The following is a 19,516-nucleotide window of genomic DNA, read 5'->3' on the forward strand; positions in this document are numbered from 1 at the left end:
CTATAGCCATACATTGTGCTTCCTTCTCTGCTACCCTCTGAATCTGAAGAAGCTCTAACAGATAGAACAGATGTTTCAGTCTAAGTATCATCTCTCACAAAATAGAATTAGTCACACAGACCTCCTCCTAGATTAGAAAAATCCTAACATATATTCTAGTAGTTCGTTGTTTCCACTACAATGAAAACTTTCTCTGACATGTGAAATGCACTCCTCTACATCAGATATACATTTCTATACAAGTCATCAACATAGCAAATAAAGGGACTTAAAGAATTTTACTCAATATGGAGGTGAGATAAAAAATAAATAGGCTACTAATACAGTAGGTGTAGTGTTCACTCATTCTCTTCCCCAGGCTCAGCTGTCATCACTTCAACATCATTTCCAATATGCATCATTTCCAATGCTGCAATGAGCATGCTCTGAGGGCTTGAAAGAGTTAAAATATCCACAGGGATAATCCACACACAAAGCGCAACAGAAGTCAATGTGTTTTAGGAGGGGTAATGAAAACTAAAGTCATTCACATTTTGTAGTTAGGCACCACTGTTATATTGATTTGAGAACTGCCTACTGCTAAATATGCCATTCTAAGATTAAACTTTTTAATTTCAGACACAATATGAAGAAATACACCTTGAAGTCAAAAGTACTACATAGAATGTTGGGCATGGTGGTTTGTGCCTTTTAAAGCCAAAAATTGGATAAGCAGAGACAGACATTATCTCTGCAAGTTCAAGGACAGCCTGGTCTATAGAGTAAGTTCCAGAGCTACTTAGTGAGAGTACTTAGTAAGAACCTTCCTCAAAAATTAATTAATTTTTTAAAAAGCATAAGACTAAAACAAAACCCAAAAGTAGACAGATTTGTGACTATTACAATGACTGCCGGGATGTGGAACTAGAAGTAGCATAAACTGAAGGTGAAAACCAGAGTCTCCTAACTTGGGAAAGAGGTGTACAGCAAAAAATAAGTGATTCTAACAGTTGAGGTAAGGCTAAAAATGAGACTTCAATTTAAGTCTCCAAAGGCAACTGGTTTCGTGCAACAATAATAAACTAAATTATTATGTCTATACAACATGTATTAGTGTCAAATTCAGGCCAGAGGTGACACAGTGAGACTGAAGACTGAATGACCAATGCCTGCACGCTCTAGCTATACCTACAGAAAGAAGTACAAGGTAGATTAACAAAACAATTTTTAAAGCAAAACTAAGTAGGCAAGGGACGAACCTCACTTACCAAATTAAAATATAAATCAACTATTTTTTAAGGAAAAATAATAGCTCAAAAGAACTTGAATTGTGGTGTTATAGAATGTAGGAACAGGGGCTGGAGAGATGGCTCAGTGGTTACGAGCACCAACTTTTCTTCCAAGGGTCCTGAGTTCAAATTCCAGCAACCACATGGTAGCTCACAACCATCCGTAACGAGATCTGACACCCTCTTCTAGTGTGTCTGAAGACATCTACAGTGTACTTACATATAATAATAAATCTTTAAAAAAAAAAACATGTAGGAACATAGGTTAAAAAAGAATGTAGAAAATTGAGTACCATGGTTCACAGCTGTAAGTCAAGCACCAGAATCATGACCATGAATTGAAGGCCAGCCTAGGCTACGCAGTAAACTCTAGGCCTAATCTACAGAATAAAGGCCTGCCTTGGGGCTGGAGAAATGGCTTAGTGTTAACAGCGTTGGTTGCTCTTGCAAAGTCAGGGGTTCAGTTCTCAACACCCACATGGTGGCTTATGAACCATCTGTTTACTCTGGCTCCATGGGATCCAGCACCCTCTTCTTAGTTTTACAGACACACCAGCCACATATCTGGTGTGTATACTACATGAAACAGAGACACAAAATAAATAAATCTAAAAAGGAAAGACCTTATCTCAATGTAACAACCACACCCTCACACACATTCCAAAATTGGAGGATTTGTTTTGATTTTGAAAGTTTGCACACTAAAAGCCATTTGAAGAAAGCAATATGGAAGAATATCAAGAGACAACAGACACAGAATAAGACACCTTTGATACTTACTGGTTCTGTGATTTCAAAATTCTCAAGTTCCTTTATTTTTGAAAGGTTAAGAAAATAGACACCAAGCCAGGCAAGATGATGCACGGCTCCTATCACAGATACCAGGAGTTAGAGGCAGGTGCATCTCAGTAAATTCAAGGCCAGTCTTGTTTACATAGAGTACTCCACCTCCAGGCTAGTCTTAATGATCATGTCTCAAAACACAACAACAAAAAAACTTCAAAATATCAACCATTTTCATTTTCACAGCATTATCACTGAACTATGGGAATTTAAAAGACTAATAAATTACTATCTGTGAAGCTCAATAAACATTATAAGATCCCAGAACTAAATGTTCTGTCTAGTCCATAAAATGAGAGCTCTGACTATAAACTGAACACTAAACTTCCATTCACAGCAGCTTTATAGGACTACAAATACACAAAGTAAGCACTTAGAAATTTTCTATTGAGTGTTTAAGACTGTACATTCAGTGTTTTCTCTGTGAGAAGGTAGTTTTCCACCCACACGGGAAGATTAAGTCCATTCTACAATTTGCATAGAGCCTTAAGAAACCACATTAAGTTAAAGCACAGAGGATAAGGAGGTGCTCACAGTGAGTGACTCGGAAGCTTTCCTTCTGCAAAAGTGGACTGTGTGTCACACTGAATCATATGACAGATGCATTCTACGTGAAAAGATTAAACCCAGGGACTCATACACATGAAGCACAATCTCTGCCTCTGAGCTACAACCAAGTTCCTAAAATATTTCTAACATAATTCTGAATCTATAATGCAAAATTTAGTGACTGAATAGTCAACACTTGGGATGATAAACTTAAAACGGATCAGATTCATCATTATTACTGCATTAACTTTTAGATTGGAAGGATTTGATTTTCATATAAACCAAACATGAATATTTTAGTCATGTGTGCTTAGAAACTAGTCCAAAAAGGAACAGCAGAACAAAAACTCACTAAAAACTGCACACATACATCAAACTAAAACCAAGGAGTCTTCTGCAGTGGCTTTGTAATCCAAGTCCTGAGGAAATGGAGGCAAGAGACAGCAGGATTCTAAGACAGCCTCGGTTCCAGTGAGCTCCAACAAGCCGGAGATTAAGTGAGAATCTGCCCCAACCCAACCATCGTTACCCAAGAGATTTATTCTAGTAGCATTAAGAATCACTAAATCCTAGAACACAGGAGGCAGAGACAGTGGATCTCTTTAAGTCCAAGGACAACATTCCAAAACAGCCAGGACTGCATAAAGAGATGCCATCTCAAACCCACACGCACAGACACACATAAACAGACTCACACATACACAAAAATAAACACACCAAAGAAGCAACGAACACACCAATTGACATCAAATATACTCCCCATATATGGAGAATTCAAAGAAATAATCTAATGAATTAGTGTCTACTAAGAAGTTTTCTTTTATGAATACACTAACCCGACTCACAGTAACATATCTATCACTGACCTTTCAAATTAGCAATTGCTAACTTAAAAATTCAATAACACACTTGTATCACAGCAATGAGGCACAAGCTGTTTGTGTACAGATCACACATGTGTACACTAAATGGAAGCCAGAGGACGATCCCAGCTGTTGTTCCTCAAATCTAAGATACCTTTTTGTTTTTAACATCTTTACTTTTTTGATTTTCAAGTTTTTACTTTTGATAACATCTGCCTATGTGCAGGAAAATTTGCATTGGAGGAGCTGGTCCTCTGTTATCAAAGGATCCAAAGAGCAAACTCAGTTGTCAGACTGGCACCTCTAGTGTGGTTACATCCATCCACTGGCCTCAAGATCTCATTGGCCACCTTTCTCTTTTTCTCTTTTGAAACAGGATCTCTCACTGGCCTCGAACTTGTAGAGCCAGCTAGACTGCATGCCAGCCTGCTGGCCAGGGAACCACATTCTGCCTGTCTCTGCCTTCTCAGAGCTGGAACTTCAAGTGTGCTCCACCACACTTGCCTTACTGTGGTAGGTTCCGGGGGAGCTTGCTGTGCTTACAGTTTAAAGACTAACAATACAGTTTTCAATGAAAAATACATCCAAGAAAGCATACTTCTGTTCCTTTCCAAATGTATCTGCTAACAAAGAGATACTACCATAACTGGATTATTTTATTTCACATTAATAGGTCAAAAACTTAATATTATGATCATCTAGTTATTTGACTTAAGTCATTTGAGCAATACACTATAAAGAAATGTATATAGCATTACTTAAGACCTACTATCATAGCTTGCACCTCAAAAATCCAAGACTGGCACAAAGTGGCCTATAATCCCAGCTATTTGAGAGGCTGGGGCACAAAGCACTTTTGAGTCCAGAAGTTCAAGACCAGCCTGGGCAACAAGGCAAAATTTTATCTTAGAAAGAAAATCTTACTTCTGTCATCCCCAAGAAATACTACACAGAAGTCTCTGTGTTTATAGAAGACAATTCTGCTCCCACAGTAACATACAGTAGGCACGCCAAAATGAAGCCAACTGAGCACTTTGTACCTGAGTGGAAAATTACACTAACACTGGTGTTAAAGCGTTCTACATAGGTTCAAATATGTAAGGAGCCCTTGGAAAAAAATATAAAAACTATAGTTTTTAGAATGAAAAGTAAAATACAATAACAAATTGTTGAAGGAAAGCAAAGAGTCACACTGTTTCAGTTCAGCATGGATTTTGTCCATTAGAACTTATATAAAATGAAATGTTGGCATATTAAGGCATATGAACCAATAATCAAGCGGTAACTTAAATATATGTAAACAATCTGTCACCTCCTGAAACTCCTTTCTCTTTTTTCCAATCAACTGCTATGAGCTACAGGTAACTACATATATAACAGAACAAGGGTGTTGGTTGTGGCCCCAGCAGGCCCCAGCAGGCCCCAGCAGGCCCCAGCAGGCCTGGAACTTGACTTCTTCCCACACCACACTCCCAACCGCTTGAATTACACACATTCAAAACAGTGACTCGCTGACAATTGTTACTTGTAAGCAACCACCTTAATATCTTGTTATCTGAAAGAAATAAAAAAGCATATGCTTTTGCATCCTTCTGCATCCCTTTCTTTCCAACAGAACTTTCAATGTTCCAGAACTTGACTGTCTCCAATACTATCTAATCTAAAACAATTTCCTGATTCTCATGTATACAGGAACACAGTACAGTGCAAAATTCTGTTCCACGTTTGCTTTAGTATTAAGCCATTATCCAAGTATCCTCCATGTAAAATCTTCAATTTTTACATCAAAACCGAAAGAGAAATGAATTCAGGGAATCTTTACACAAACACAAGGCAATGGCTATGTTAAGCTATCACAAGTAAGCATTAAGAGGAGTAAAGTTTAAGGGTTCTTATTTTCCTTTTGCACAAAGAATAACCATGCAGAGTTGGTAATTGTCTCTATTTTTATTTCCTCTTATAAGCCTTCACAACTAAGCCTATTTTACACGGTTAAACTAATAATGCAGTGCACGGGGAACTATGGAATTGATAGTAGGTGGGAATGGTTTGCAAGAACATACATGAAACTTCCAACAACTACATCAGAATGGTGACTATTTTTGCATTTTATGAAGTGTTTGATCTAAATGCAAAGGAGAAATATTTTAAACTCGCAGGAGAAAATGAATCACTCAGGTCGCTCTAAATTTCACAAATTATGTGCTTACTGAACATCGGTTAGTTCCCTATGTCTACTCTTGCCCACTCTCATTACATCCCAGTCCCTAAGGAGAATGAGCGTGTAACTGAAAGGGCGGATCCTGGTACAAAATTCTAAATACACACTCTCGAAGCATCCTATGTAACTGATAAATGCAGGGGAGACCACTTAGAAGTACTAAATGCCCTTCAAACCCTTAGTGTATGCTTTCTCTAACACTTGGGAGCGGGAGTTCCTTAAAGCACTATCCGTTTCTAACCAAAAAAAAAAAAAAAAAAAAAGTACAAAATGATGGAGAAAAGGAGAAATAATTTCGGCTACCCCTCATACCACAAACATTCCCATCGTTTCGGGCTAGAGAGCCACGCGCAGGAGGGGTCGGCCCCGCAGAGCGCGAGCTCTAAGTCGGGCTCTGACTGCGCTCCCTGGCCGAGCCCGCCCGCCCCACCTGCCGGCGCGCGCCCGCCCGCCGGCCCGCCCGCACCCCCGGGCTGCGCTGCCCGCCCGCCCGTCCGCCCCGCGCAGAGGGGCGTGCCGCCCGCCAGCTCTCACCGCCAGGTCCGGATGGCCGCGGTCGCGGTGTGACACGGCTCGGATGACCCCCGCCCGCCAGCCGCGCCCGCAGCCGCTCTGCCCACGCTCCGGACGCGCGTCCTCGCCGGCCGCCACGCACAGGAACCGCTTCCCCACCAGCTCCGGCCGCGTCTCCACCGCCATGGCCGCCGCTGCGTCGGGAACGAGCGCGACCCGCTCCTACCGGCCGCCCATGCTGAGAAGCTGACCGCAGGCGAGGTGGCCCGTGAGCGAGAGCGCCGCTGCACGCTCGGCGACACGGAGCCGCGCCGCCCCCGGCCTCACGCGCGGCCCACAGGCAAACTGACGGGAATGTGCGCGCGGCCGCGCAGGCGGCCGGTACCCCTCCGCCCTGCCGACCGGCCGCGCCGCGTGTCCTTCCGCGGGCGGGGGAGCGGGGGTCGGCGGGCGCGCCAAGTAGTGCCGCCCACGGGCTGCGCCGGGGCCGGGCCCGAGAGGTGGCCGCCGAGGGACAGCGGCCAGGCTGCTTCTGCCGCTCAGTCTACGCCCGCTCGGAGGGGGCGAGTGCGGGGACAGGGCGCGGCTCCCACGCGCGGTCGCAGAGCCAACTCCGGGAGGTCGCATGTCAGGAGCGACGGTCGTGCGAACCCATAGCGCCGTCGTCCTGGAGCCCGAATCCCCGCGCGGCCCCGGGCGAGGCGCGCCGCCCGCCCCACTGCGCCCCCTCGGCGGCCCGCGGCTCTAAACCAGCATTCCTCCCGGCGGCAATTCTAATTCCGTGTTGGAGCTGTTCGGAGATTTACACCTCGTGCCGCCTTCTTACAGGAACACTAGACACTCCACCGCGAGCTGTTACCGACATCCTTAAATTTCACAAACTGTCCCAGAGCCAACCCGAGTACTCCGCGTACTAGAACACAGTCAGGTAATAAAACGGAAAGCTCCAGAGTCAGTTACTGGAAAAGACCGTGGAAAGAAAAAAAAATCTTAGCCAATCACACTTGAAGAAAATAAATGATGTTTACTTCCCGTCCAATCACAACAGGACTTTATAACCCAGACAAAACCAGCTAGGAATTCTTCTGATCTCAGCAACTCAGTTCTCACAAATAAGTCTGGAGATACCCGTGAGAAGTTTGACGACAGGCATGCCTCACAGGCTTGTATTTTAAAGATGTGAAAACTTGGATCTAAATTCAATTTACCATTTTCCAGGGATTATCGACTTCAAAAATTCATCTAATCCTATAAAAATCTTTTCCTACCCCCCCATGCTTTCTGAAAACCCTTATAATAGCACTGAGTGCTAACAATACAAAAGACTTCTATCTGTACCACTTAAACTGTGAATGCTGCAGACAGTGGCAGTGGAAGAGATGAAAACAAGTCTCTGCTGAATAGATCAGCCTCATTTTACTTGTGTAAGGAAAAACAAGTGTTACGCATAAAGGAAATCTAAGTGCACAAAACTGCATGCTTGCGGCTCGGGATGTAATTCCCACGGAAGGTTAGTATGCCCAGTAAAACAGGCCTCTGGAAACAGTGCAGCACGTGTCAGCAGGAACCGGCCATTCTTCCATCATGCCCTCCCTCCACCATGGACACACATGTGTAGCCATGACTGTGAGAGGAAGGAAGGAAGGAAGAAGGAAGGAAGGAAGGAAGGAAGGAAGGAAGGAAGGAAGGAAGGAAGGACTTTCACCCTTTTACCATTGCTCTGCTTCTGACTACGTATTTTGTCACAATAACAGGAAAAGCAACTAAATACTCTTAGAATACTGTTTCATTTATGAGTTCCCTTATTTTATAAAGATGCTCTCAGGTTACGTAAGGTGGCACACACCTTTAACCCCCAGTACCTGGTAGGGAGCAGGCTGATCTCATAGTTTAAGGTCAGCACGGTCTACAGAGCAAGTTCTGCTCCAGTATCTATGAGCCCTTGCTGTAAGAAGATCATATGATGAAACGGATTAATGGGTGAATATAGTGCATTGTCCTTTCTCCTTTAGTCTTTTTCTTCTTTGGAGACAAGATCTCTTCCCTGTGTAGCCCAGTCTGACCTGATCCTCCTGCTTCAGCCTCCTAATACTGGCTTTGGGGTAATACAGCACCACATAGATGATGATACCTTTTCTTACTCCAACCAAAGAGAACTCAGAATTTCTAAATCAAGAATAGTGATTCAGAGTTCCTGTTCTGCCTACATGCTCTTGCTGCCTTCGTGTCACGCTGTTATCCCATTTCACCAGACCTAACAGTGTTAAAAATACCTCCGAGCATGGGCTGCAGCAGAAACGCAGGGCTGTTCCAAGGGAATCTCAAAAGGACGCAGATAGAGATTTACAACTCCCAAGCAAAGCATTTATTTCATTAGCAAACTACCAATCTGATACAAACTCCAAAGTCATCCTCTGAGAGCCTAGACAAACCCCGCCTGCCTGCTGTTAGCCTTCCAAGGAGAGCAGCCTCTTCTCTGCAGGAGCCAACAGAAGAGTCTGATGGCTGTCTTCTTTCTTGATGCTGGGGGGGGGGGGGGGAGAGAAGGGAAAATGCAAGCGGAAGACAGGAATAACCAACCAGCAGTCTCCACCGAGGGTTCTAAGCGTACATTCCCTAATTCACCACTTTCTATTTATAGTGTGGCTGCCCAGGAACCCAGGACTTGTTAACTTCCTCATCTAAACTTGGCTTTTAATCATAAAGCACTAGAAAGCTAAAATATATAAATAACAAGGCAAAATTCCTACTCTGCTCAATGAGGAGTCCCAAGAAACAAAGGAATGGAAACAAAGGAAGGCCCACACTAAGCCTCTCTCTCTCCAGGGTGTCTTCCAGCAAGAGGTCTACCCATGCCCTCCCAGAAATGCTCCAGCCATTAACAGCCACCAAAACAAAACAAGCCACAGGCAAATTTCACTCCGCAAACAGGTCAGGTTCCTCCAGGGCCATGTTCCCACTGAACCCACAAGCTCCCACTGCCCTGTGTTAGTCAGAGTTAGAAGTCCTGTCCGTATGCAAATTCACTGAGCTGAGAATTTATATTAAAGCTATAAATGAGGTGCTGGAGACAGGGCTCGGAGATTAAAAGGACCCAGGTTCAATTACCAGCTCATGTACTCTGTGGCTCACAACCATCTGTAACTCTAGTTCTAGGGGATTCAATGCCCTCTTCTGGCCTCCAAGGATACCAGGCATGAGCATGGGGGGCACACATACATACATGCAGGCAAAATACTCATTTACATAAATTCTACCTAACTCAAAAACCTCAACATGTTAACTCCACCACGTCTCCAGATGAAACGGGTCTTCTTTACATACCGAAGGCCCTATGCAATCAAAGCTCTGAGTTACACTGCTGAAATCAATGCAATTGGTTTGAAGGAACAAAATCAAAACCTAGCAGGGAAATATAGTCATCTTCAATGACTGCTTCCTTTGGTTCATTCTCAAAAAGCCACATGATTACACAATGAGATTTATAACCTACTGCAAAACACAAATACATAATAAAAACAAATTACTCCATATAAAGGAAAGCCCTGTGTACTAGCTCCATATGGGCTTCACTACTGCAAATTATTTATTCAATTAAAGGCAGTAGATAAGGCACTTCATTCCAAAGCCTGTATTTGCAGAAGCTGGGACCTGGAAGCCCTGGGCTTCACTTTAAGACTCAGCCAGCATGAATGAATATTGAACCTCAAAAATATCTTAACTAGACCTAAAATTCAGTCAACATACTTGTTAACGTTCAGTTACTGGGGAGCACATTGTGATGTTACTTAATATTAAATAACCAGTATCATTTTTAACAAAATATGTCTCAAATGAGGCTAAACTGGTCATTTCATTCCAACATTTTTAAGCTGTAGCCAGGTGGGCTGGAGAGATGGCTCAGCAGTTAAGAGCACTGACTGTTTGTTGAGAGGACTCAGGTTCAGTTCCCAAAGGTCACTGTTTCTAACACACCCAGGCTGAAGAATCTGAAGCAGCACTCTAAGGCTTTGGGTCATTCAGCAATTAGCAAAGCGTACTCCTGTCTCATGCCAAATCCAAACCCGGCAAACTGCCCAGTGACTAGGTAGCCCTTTCCACCTGTCAGCGTCACCGTGAGCTGCCTCACGCTTGCCCAGTTCACGTTTCCCAAGTGGCTCACAGGACATACAGAGCTGTCCTGAGTGCACTCACACTAACAACAGACCCACACTGCACAACCAAGCAGGGACTTCCTAGAAACTTTTAAAAAGGCATTTAGTATATATTGGGAGTGGCATGTGCCAGCCCTTGAACAGGTCTTTTATTAATACCTATTAACTGTACAGCTTCGTGGGAGTCACTGTGACCCTTTCAAACCTTCTTGTAGTGTATGCTGGTCGTGTTCTTGTAGTACCCTCTGCCACCCACACCCACTCCCTACTTTCACGGCAATGTTTCTGCATAGGAAAGCAGACATTCAGTTTCTGTCTGTCTGAGTCTGACTTAGAACACTGCAACAGTTCCATCTTTCCAGTCCCATCATCTCCATCCCTCTGCAGGCCACTCTGCCTGCTTCGTTATGGACGGATAATATCACAGGTAAGTTCATCTTATTCTCTGTCCATTCTTCTGTTCTCAGGAACATTCCACGTGACAGTTGTGACTAGACAGAGAAAATAAGCCTGGACACACAGGTATCTTTTGTGTGCACCTGCTTCATCCTGTCTGGATACACACCCCATCACGGGAGAGCTGTCCCGATGGCGGCTCTATTTTCAGCTTTTTGAAGAACCTCCATTCTGTTTCTAGTGTGGTTATACTCACCTGCATCTCGGCCTGCAGTGTACAAAGGTTTGTCCTCTGCACATTCTTTTCAACATTTCTTGTACTTTGTGCTGTTTTGATAAACAGCCATTCTAACCAAGATGAGGTACTATGACATCATAACTGTGATTTGCATTTCCCTAACAGTTGATGGCACAGAGTATTTTTAATGTGACGTATTTATTGCCTGAAGCATCTATTCAGGCCACCTTCCCATGATGTCATTAAACTAATTGCTATTCTGATGTAACGTTCTTGAGTTCTTATGGTTTCTAGGTATCACATCTATCTGGAGTCTGACAGACACTGAAGACTGACTGTCTCTTAACTTTTGACGGGAGAGTGCGTCACTGAGCAGAAGCTTTTCAGTCTGCCACAATGCCATTTAAACAGTGGATTTAAATAAACAGCAACGGAGAACTTTACTCTCTAAGATTGGTGGTGAAACCATTCCATTAAAAACGAAATCAGACTAAGCCTAAAATGATCAGTCTCTCACAGGTAAAAAGTTATATTCAGAACCTCTAATTTAGTATAACTTGATATCCTTCTTTATGTATAGTAGCTTAAAAATCCTTTGCTGACAAGTATTCTTACTGTAAAAATATATATTAAAATGGATAGTTTTATTTGCTTGTGTATGTAAATGTACACTTTAATTCTTTATTAACATTCACATTTATAACAATAGTCAAGAACCTTATTTTGCAGTCTTGGGTCATACCTAGAAATACTGTAGACAGATCCTTTGATATTTTCTTCTAGTCATATTGTACTTTCAAATTTTATGCTTAAAAGTTGAAGTTTGTTACTGGATCCCTTACGAAAGAAACCCAAAACCACTCTAAAACCTAAAAAAGCCTGGGGAGCAGGGACTACAGTGGGGTACAGTGGGGACATGCTATCCCATGCAGACAAGAGCACTCTATGGTTGTTTATGTTTTATTCCCCCCTCCAGCCCTCACCTAAAAGCAAAGTTCCTTGAGATCAGTTAAACACGTTTCTTTACTGAATTGTGTTATAAGTTACTCAGAAATGTCAGAAAGCTCATAGAAGCAGTGAACTCTACTTGAAAAAGTTCATGTAGCTGTGGTCAAAGATCCTGACCCCATTAGTGTTAATACTGACTATAAAAATATTTGTTAAATTCCTTCAAAATTATTCACAGTATCTACTGCTGAGGGAATCTACTATCCTGCAGGGGAAGACTAGAGTTCTCCTAAGGCTAAAGGAGAAGCAGATTACAGAGGAGAAACACAGCCTGGGAAACCCAACACTGGCGTAGGACAACAGCTAGGACTCAGTTCCCACCACTGCATACCTAACCATCTCCCCATGTAGGTAAGGCACTCACTCTACCTCTAGAGCAACGGAACAAAGCCCGTAAGGCACTTTCTGGAGTACAGATGTGCAAGCAAGTTCAAGAAAGACGGCAGCGGCTGCGTCTGAGCTTTCCAGCACTTTGACACCCACTGATGAGATGAACCTGCAAACCCTCTGTCATTTTCCTTCATCTCCCCTCCCCCACCACGCCCCACATCCAAAAACATGGCTGAAATCCAAACAAACTTTTGAGACAAATCTCTGTAATAAGGAAACACAATCCAGGCACTATCAGAAACCAGCCAAATGTCGGCAATATCGATCAAGGGATTTAAAGTAATTATGAATGATAACAGGCAATTATGCTCACAATCAGATAAAAGAAAACGAGAAAACACTGTGTGCATCAAGCGTTAAACCAGGAAGTCGAGCACGGAGAATTAAGGGAACAGGAAGGAAAACACCAAAACTAAAGGCCTCGTTTGCTACTTGCTTACCTTGAAATCAGGTTTTACAGGAAAAAGCAGAATAAAGTTTTTATTCTTGTTATCTATAAATTGTCAGAATAATAAACTGGTGGTCTACCATCTTCCAAAGCTGATGCCTACTTCTTAACCTCAATTTCTCTTTCTCAGTACTACTAAATCGTGTGATCTTGCTGACTTCTATGGAAATAGACATGATAATTTATTCAGAATTTTGGACATATTCCTGTATACTGAGAACTTTTGAAACTTAAAAGGTAACTCCGTGGAATGCTGTCCTCTCAAGCCACTTCTTGAATCATCATGAGATGAGGTCACCTTTAACAGACCTGCCCAAGTCCACCATTAACTTCCCACCACTGAATAGAAAGGGGCTCCTGAAGCCCCTCCCTCCCAACGACTTATAAACAGTTAACAACTGGTTAGGAGGTGGGGTTCATGAGGCTCTACCCTCCTGAGGCCTTGCCCATAACCAAGGATCTGTAGACAGTTAACAGTTGCTGGTAGGGAGAGGCTCACAAGTCTCCCCGGGATTTACAGGCAGTTAATATTCGCTGGGGGAGGGGCTCATCCGGCCCCGCCCACTCATGAAGCCACGCCCCTATGGAATTATAAACAAGCGTGCTGGGGGAGGAGCTTATGAGGCCCCACCCCTCCTTGAGGTCTTGGAGGAGGTTGACAGTTGCTGGAACAAAAAGGCTCACAAGGTCCCCCAGGCTTTCCTAGCAGTTAACAGTTACAAGGAGGGTTTTTTTTTTTTTTTTTCCCTCAGCGCCCATACTCAAAGGCCTAGGCTTCTGTAAATAGCCCCAATTTTACTAATTCCCAAGCACTACTTGGGTGGAGTCCTTTCTTAGGTGGAGTGAGCAAACGTGTTAATTCTCAAATATAAATTACACAACGCAATAATTTTGACAAAAGCTCAGGCTCTGGGAAACCTAGCACTCTGAATGGCGAACAAAGAAAGAGCACTAGCAAACTCAGCTCATCTGGAACCCTGCCTAACACACACAAACCCTCTTCCCTAGAACCAGATGTTCCCAACGTCTTGGTTTCCTTTGGGATAGACAGATAATACGTATATAGGGAACAGTTGGTGACACTGCTGTTTGCAGAATTTTAGGGGTAAAACAATAACTACATCCCAGGTGAAAAGCATAGTCTCCAGAATTAACTGCTGACAACACCATCCTGCGACAGCTGCGATATATTTGCGAAGGATGTTTGCGGAGCTGAAGAGTCGGCTCAGCAATTAAGAGCAGTTGCTTCTCTTCCAGTGAGGATCTGGGTTTGGTTCCCAGCACTCTGCCAGGCAGACCACACCTGCCTGTAACTCAAGCCATAAGGGATTTGACTCTCTCTCCTGACCTCCACGGACACGCTAGCATATGTGGTGTACACACACACACACACACAATTAAAAATATTTTGGCAACTTAATGTTTGTTGAGAATTATCAGTATGTAGCATTGGTTGGGCTGGAACCAGCCATATAGACAAGGCTGACCTCCAGCTCAGAACTCGGCCTGCTGCTGTCTCCCAAATGCTGTGATTAAAGACATGAGCCACCATACCGAAGCAAAACATAATCTCAAAATATGTCTTAATTTTGCTAGTAACCCAGTAAAATGGCTTATTAAATAAAGCCACGTGTGCACAAATAGACACACACACATACACTATACACTCACAAACATATAGCAAATTTTAACTTTTTTTAGTTGTTCCTCATGTAAAGGCACATGCCTGGCAACCACTAGGTGCCCTCTGACCTCCACACAGGCACGGGGGTGTGTGCACACACATTGTGATACAAATTCCACCCTGGGACTTAGCAGTAAGACCCAGATGTGAAGGTGTGAGATGGGTAGACACAGCACACAACACAGGGGGGGGCCACCGACCCACAGGGGAGCAGGGACGTTGTGGCAAAGGAGCTTTTGAAAGCAGTTTCACTGTTTTTACGAATGTACTAATGCGCGTGCATGTGTCTGTCAGACTATCCGCCTACGGATGGGGTGGAGCTTGCACACCTAGGCCTGGGCAGAGAGGTCAGCACGAAGCACTGATCCCTGGGGGCTGGCCTTACAAGCATGACACCCAGCTAGTCAGCTCGGTGAGGTGAGCCCTTCCGTTTACACGGGAGGCGACCTCTAGCTCCCAGAAGTGCCATGATGTGAACCTGACTGAAGCTGGGACAGCTGGGACAGGAGGGGACCCGGGGACACGGAGAAGGAGGGTACAGGTGAGAGTGGCGAAGAGGAACGTGAATGTGCCTTTGAGCCAACTAAGCAAAGGAATGAGAGTCGCACACAGAACCATAGATCTGCCCGCAGCATGAGAAATGGATGAGCGAGGCCTGGTGAAGAGGCTGTTGAAACTGGTAACTTACTCTCACTTGAACTTTACTTTTACACCGTTAGTCCCAGCACTCAGAAGACAGAGGCAAGTGGATCTCTGAGTCTGAGGCCAGGCTGGCCTGGGCTACACGGTGACACCTCATCTCAAGAAGGACTCACATGTCTCCACCTAAAAAGACCACCTGCTCCCGGGGCTGGAGACATGGCCCAGTGGTTAAGAGCACTGACTGCTCTTTCCAGGGGTCCTGAGTTCAACTCCCAGCACCCACATGGTGGCCCACACCACTCCCTCGCACTGCATGTTCCCACACAGCTCCCTTTCTCTTGCTTTATAATCACGTCCCCCTCGTCTTCTCCAGACGCCTGACTCAGTATTACCCTAACTATCGTGCGGCTGATTCACCTCACACAAAGCAGCCAGTTGTGGCATTCACTGTACCTGTCACTAGCTGACCTATGGGCAAGTCGATACACTAAACATGTTACGCATTTTCTGTTATGATAGCCATGGCAGAGACACAGAAAATGAGGCCTTGCTGAAAGGTAACACAATTTCTTAAATGCTAACCCAGGATGCAAATTCGTGGCTCATACCACAACGTTTAGTGAGGACAGATTAACAGCCTCTATTTTATCTCTGATGCCAAGGTCATCTACTACAAATACGGAACAAAATGAGGTGGAAACTTTGAGGAGAATAAAAGTCGGGGGCGGGGGGGGGGAACATGAAAACTAAAAGCACTAAAAATATTAAAGGACTGCCAGGAAAAATTAGGGACCCATTAAAACAAAGAAATATGTCTCAGGAAAAGGGTTGCCTAGAGGCATTGGTAAAGAGAGGTCAGTCTCCTCCGAGAATCCTCTCCTCCTAAAAGTCAATGGGGCTAAAAGGAAAGCCGCCTGAGCTCGGTGGCCACGCCTTTAATCCCAGCACTCAGGAGGCGGAGGCAGGCGGATCCGCCTCCTGCGTTAAGGGCCCGCCCACCTGATTTACATAATGAGTCGCAGTCAGGGCTACAAAGAAATTGAGCCTCAAGAAAACCCAAGAGAAACCTGCTGTGGCTGAGGTTGCATTCGTAAGCCAGTCGAGAGGGATCCAAAGATGTTCATGAGACTTCAGGGAACAGGCCGTGAAGGAAGGAAATGCCAAAATGGACACTGTGAAGGACCGAGCTACAGCAAGGACAGCGTGGACTCTGTGGTTGCTGCCCGAGGGCTGGCACTCCACCAGCGAGGGCCACAGAGGCTGGAAACTCAGAGGCGCATCCGTGGAGTAACCAGCTACCCGGGAGGACGGTGATGGGCCAACAACCGCGAGTCTTCCGATGCCAGGGCAGGCGGGCTGTCTTACATGCCAGGAAAAATTGCCACGAAGGGAGCGAACCCAGAAGGACAAGCCGCTGAGATGAATTAGGGCAGGAGACCTTGGCAGCTCACGACCGTTGCCCCGGGGCGGTGCTCTGCCAACTCGCAGCCAGCGCCACGACGTCATAAAAGTGGAGTAGGACCAAGAATATTTCACGTTTATCGACTCATTTATTCCACGCTTGACATTTATAAGAAAGGTTTACTATTCCAACACGGAGAACACGAAGAGACTGAGAGACAGAGGTTAAAAAAAAAAAAAAAGAAATGGAAGTGTGCGCAGCCACACCATGGGCTGCAGAGCTGGGGGTCAGAGAATGACCTCATTCCAAATCCATGCTTTTCTGAACTGACACATCATAGCCATGAGTGAGTGCCGCATGCACACACACACACACACACGATGGGAATGAGCTTACTGGTCACACAGCCTCAGCAGGCTACAGCCACCTCCCAGAATAAGACAAGAACATTTGCTTTGGCTGAAGTGAGCCTGCTTCCACACAGCCCAGCACAGTGGCAAGCGACCAGACCTACAGAGCTCCTGGCCATGAGCCTCCAGCCAGCTCTAGCCCTCCTCAGCTTTTTTTTTTTTTAACCATTTCCTCCCTCTCCATTTAATCTGACTCCCGGGAATTTGGGGCTATAGCGTTTTAATATTCTACCTGACACAATATAAAGAGCGCTAAGACACTAAACAGAGACCTACAATACTCTTAAGTGGGAGTCTGCAGCAGTCTTCTAAGTCTCTGTTCATCCAGTCACCAGGCCATTCCTTCACAGTGAACTGCTTAAATAAACAGAAGAGGAAGAAAGCACCAGGGCTTCAGGCTTCCCGTTTCTCTCTGTGGCCTACAAAGGAGGGTAAACGCTGGGGGATGGGAAAATGACTAAGTTATTTTAATGTAACGCACTGATCTCCACTATCCTCGTGCCTCAGCCTTCTACATGCTGGGATTGCAGACCCAGCTTTTCTCTACCATGAAGAATCAATCCCTTTCCTGCAGCTGAAGATCTTGCTTTAACGTCAGAGGCACTACCCAGAGCAGTACCCAGAGCACTGCTCTCTTCCAGTCGCCGGGGAACCTTGCAGATTATTTCCCAGATCAACTCCACTTAACAAGCAGCCTCAGGGGAAAAGGAAGTCAGAGCTCCAGACTCTGCAGACAAATAAGGCAACTCCGAGAAAGCACCAGGCGCAAATCTCCTTCTGTGAGAGTCCCAAGAGGAAGTTTCACTGCCAAGTTCAAAAAACAAAAGAGCTTATTTGTCACAAGGGGGATTCCATTCTAATCCGGAGTGAGGGGAACTCAACCCAGAAGACAGAATGGAGATTTAAGAATGCAATGAGACAGATAAGAAAAGATCCTTTAAACCGGACAGCAGCCTGGCTCACGTCTTTAGTCCTGGCACCCAGGAGGCAGATGCCGGTGGATCTGAGTTGGAGGCCAACCTAGTCTACAGAGTGAGTTCCAGGACAGCCAGGGTTTGTTACACAGAGAAAACCCTGTCTCAACCCGCCCCTCCCTGAAGAAAAAAAAAAAAAAAAAAAAGCAATCCTTTAAAATGTAACAAAAGGAGGCTGGAGAGACAGTTCAATGATTAAGAGTACTGGCTGCTCTTCCAGAGGACCTGGGCTCAATTCCCAGCACCAATATGGAGGTTCACCACCGTTTGTTAGTTTGCTTGTTAACTCCTGCTCCAGAGATCTAACCCTCTTCTGGCCTCCACAGGCAGCGCCACTGTGGTGCACAGATAGACATACAGGTAAACATCCATATACAATAATTTTTTAAAAGAAAAGAAAAACGCATTTTATATTCCAAGTTCCAGGTGCTACATACAAAATGCAGACGATGAAGGCAAGAAAAGCAACCCAGAAACCCTGTCACAGTTTGCTTGAAGACTCAACAGTCACAAGGTCTGAACTGTGGGGCTAACGGCCACAGCTAATGGTCACATTTTCAGGTGTAGCTAAAAGTGCTAGCTTTCTATTCATGGAGAGGCTGAAGTCGGTGCTCTCAGTTTCAAGGGGATTTTTGGGGGGGTTTTCTTTTTTTTTAATTAATTTTTTTACACTCCATATTTTATCCCCCCCCCCTCCGTGCACCCTCTGGCTGATCCACATGTCATACCTTCCTCCCCACCCCAACTCCACGTGGATGTCCCCAACCCCCACCCCACCTGACCTCTAAACTCCCTGGGCCTCCAGTCTTTTGAGGGTTAGGTGCATCATCACTGAATGAACACAGACCCGGCAGTCCCCTACTGTATGTGTGTTGGAGGCCTCATATCAGCTGGTGTATGCTGTCTGTTTGGTGGTCCAGTGTCTGACAGATCTCGGGGGCCCAGATTAAGATTGCAGCAGGGTCACCCTTCTTCTTAGCTTCATTCAGCCTTCCCTAATTCAACAGCAGGGGTCAGCAGCTTCTGTCCATTGGTTGGGTGAAAATATCTGCATCTGACTCTGGCAGCTGCTTGTTGGGTCTTCTGGAATGGGTGCTCCATAGCCTCAGGAATGGTGTCAGGCCTTGGGACCTCTCCTTGAGCTGGATCCCACTTTGGGCCTATCACCGGACCTTCTTTTCCTCAGGCTCCTCTCCATTTCCCAGGTCTCTGGGGCATTCTGGAGGCTCCCCTCCCCCCACCTCCCATCTCCCGAGGGTGACTATTTCCATTCTTCTGCTGGGCCTCCAGGCTTCAGTCCTTTTCCCTCACCCAATAGGAGACCAGGTTCCTCTCTTCCCTCCCACCCCTCCACCCCACACCCGTCCACTTTCCCTCCCAGGCCCCTCCCTAGGTGTTTGTTTTTGTTTTTCAAGACAGGGTTTCTCTGGGTAGCCTGGGCTGTCCTGGAACTCAGAGAGTCTCCTGCCTCAGCCTCCCAAGGGCTGAGACTAAAGTCGCGCGCCACCACTGC

General features: G+C 45.2%; 1 protein-coding gene across 5 annotated transcripts in view; it reads right to left on the minus strand.

The window, feature by feature from the left end:
- Jmjd1c (jumonji domain containing 1C) overlaps positions 1-19,516 on the minus strand; it is a 168,136-nt gene that overhangs the window by 128,659 nt on the left and 19,961 nt on the right. The window contains exon 1 of one of the 5 annotated variants that reach the window (XM_052163906.1): positions 6,279-6,484. The exons of 2 other annotated variants lie outside the window; for them this stretch is intronic. In XM_052163906.1, coding sequence (XP_052019866.1) covers positions 6,279-6,443 — 165 coding nt within the window. In that variant the 5' untranslated portion in view covers positions 6,444-6,484. Of the gene's footprint in view, positions 1-6,278; positions 6,485-19,516 lie in introns of those variants that run through there. 2 more of the 5 variants (XM_052163905.1, XM_052163907.1) reach the window with 2 other exon arrangements.

The sequence above is a fragment of the Apodemus sylvaticus genome, chromosome 19 (genome assembly GCF_947179515.1).
Source record: "Apodemus sylvaticus chromosome 19, mApoSyl1.1, whole genome shotgun sequence".
Lineage (NCBI taxonomy): Eukaryota > Metazoa > Chordata > Mammalia > Rodentia > Muridae > Apodemus > Apodemus sylvaticus.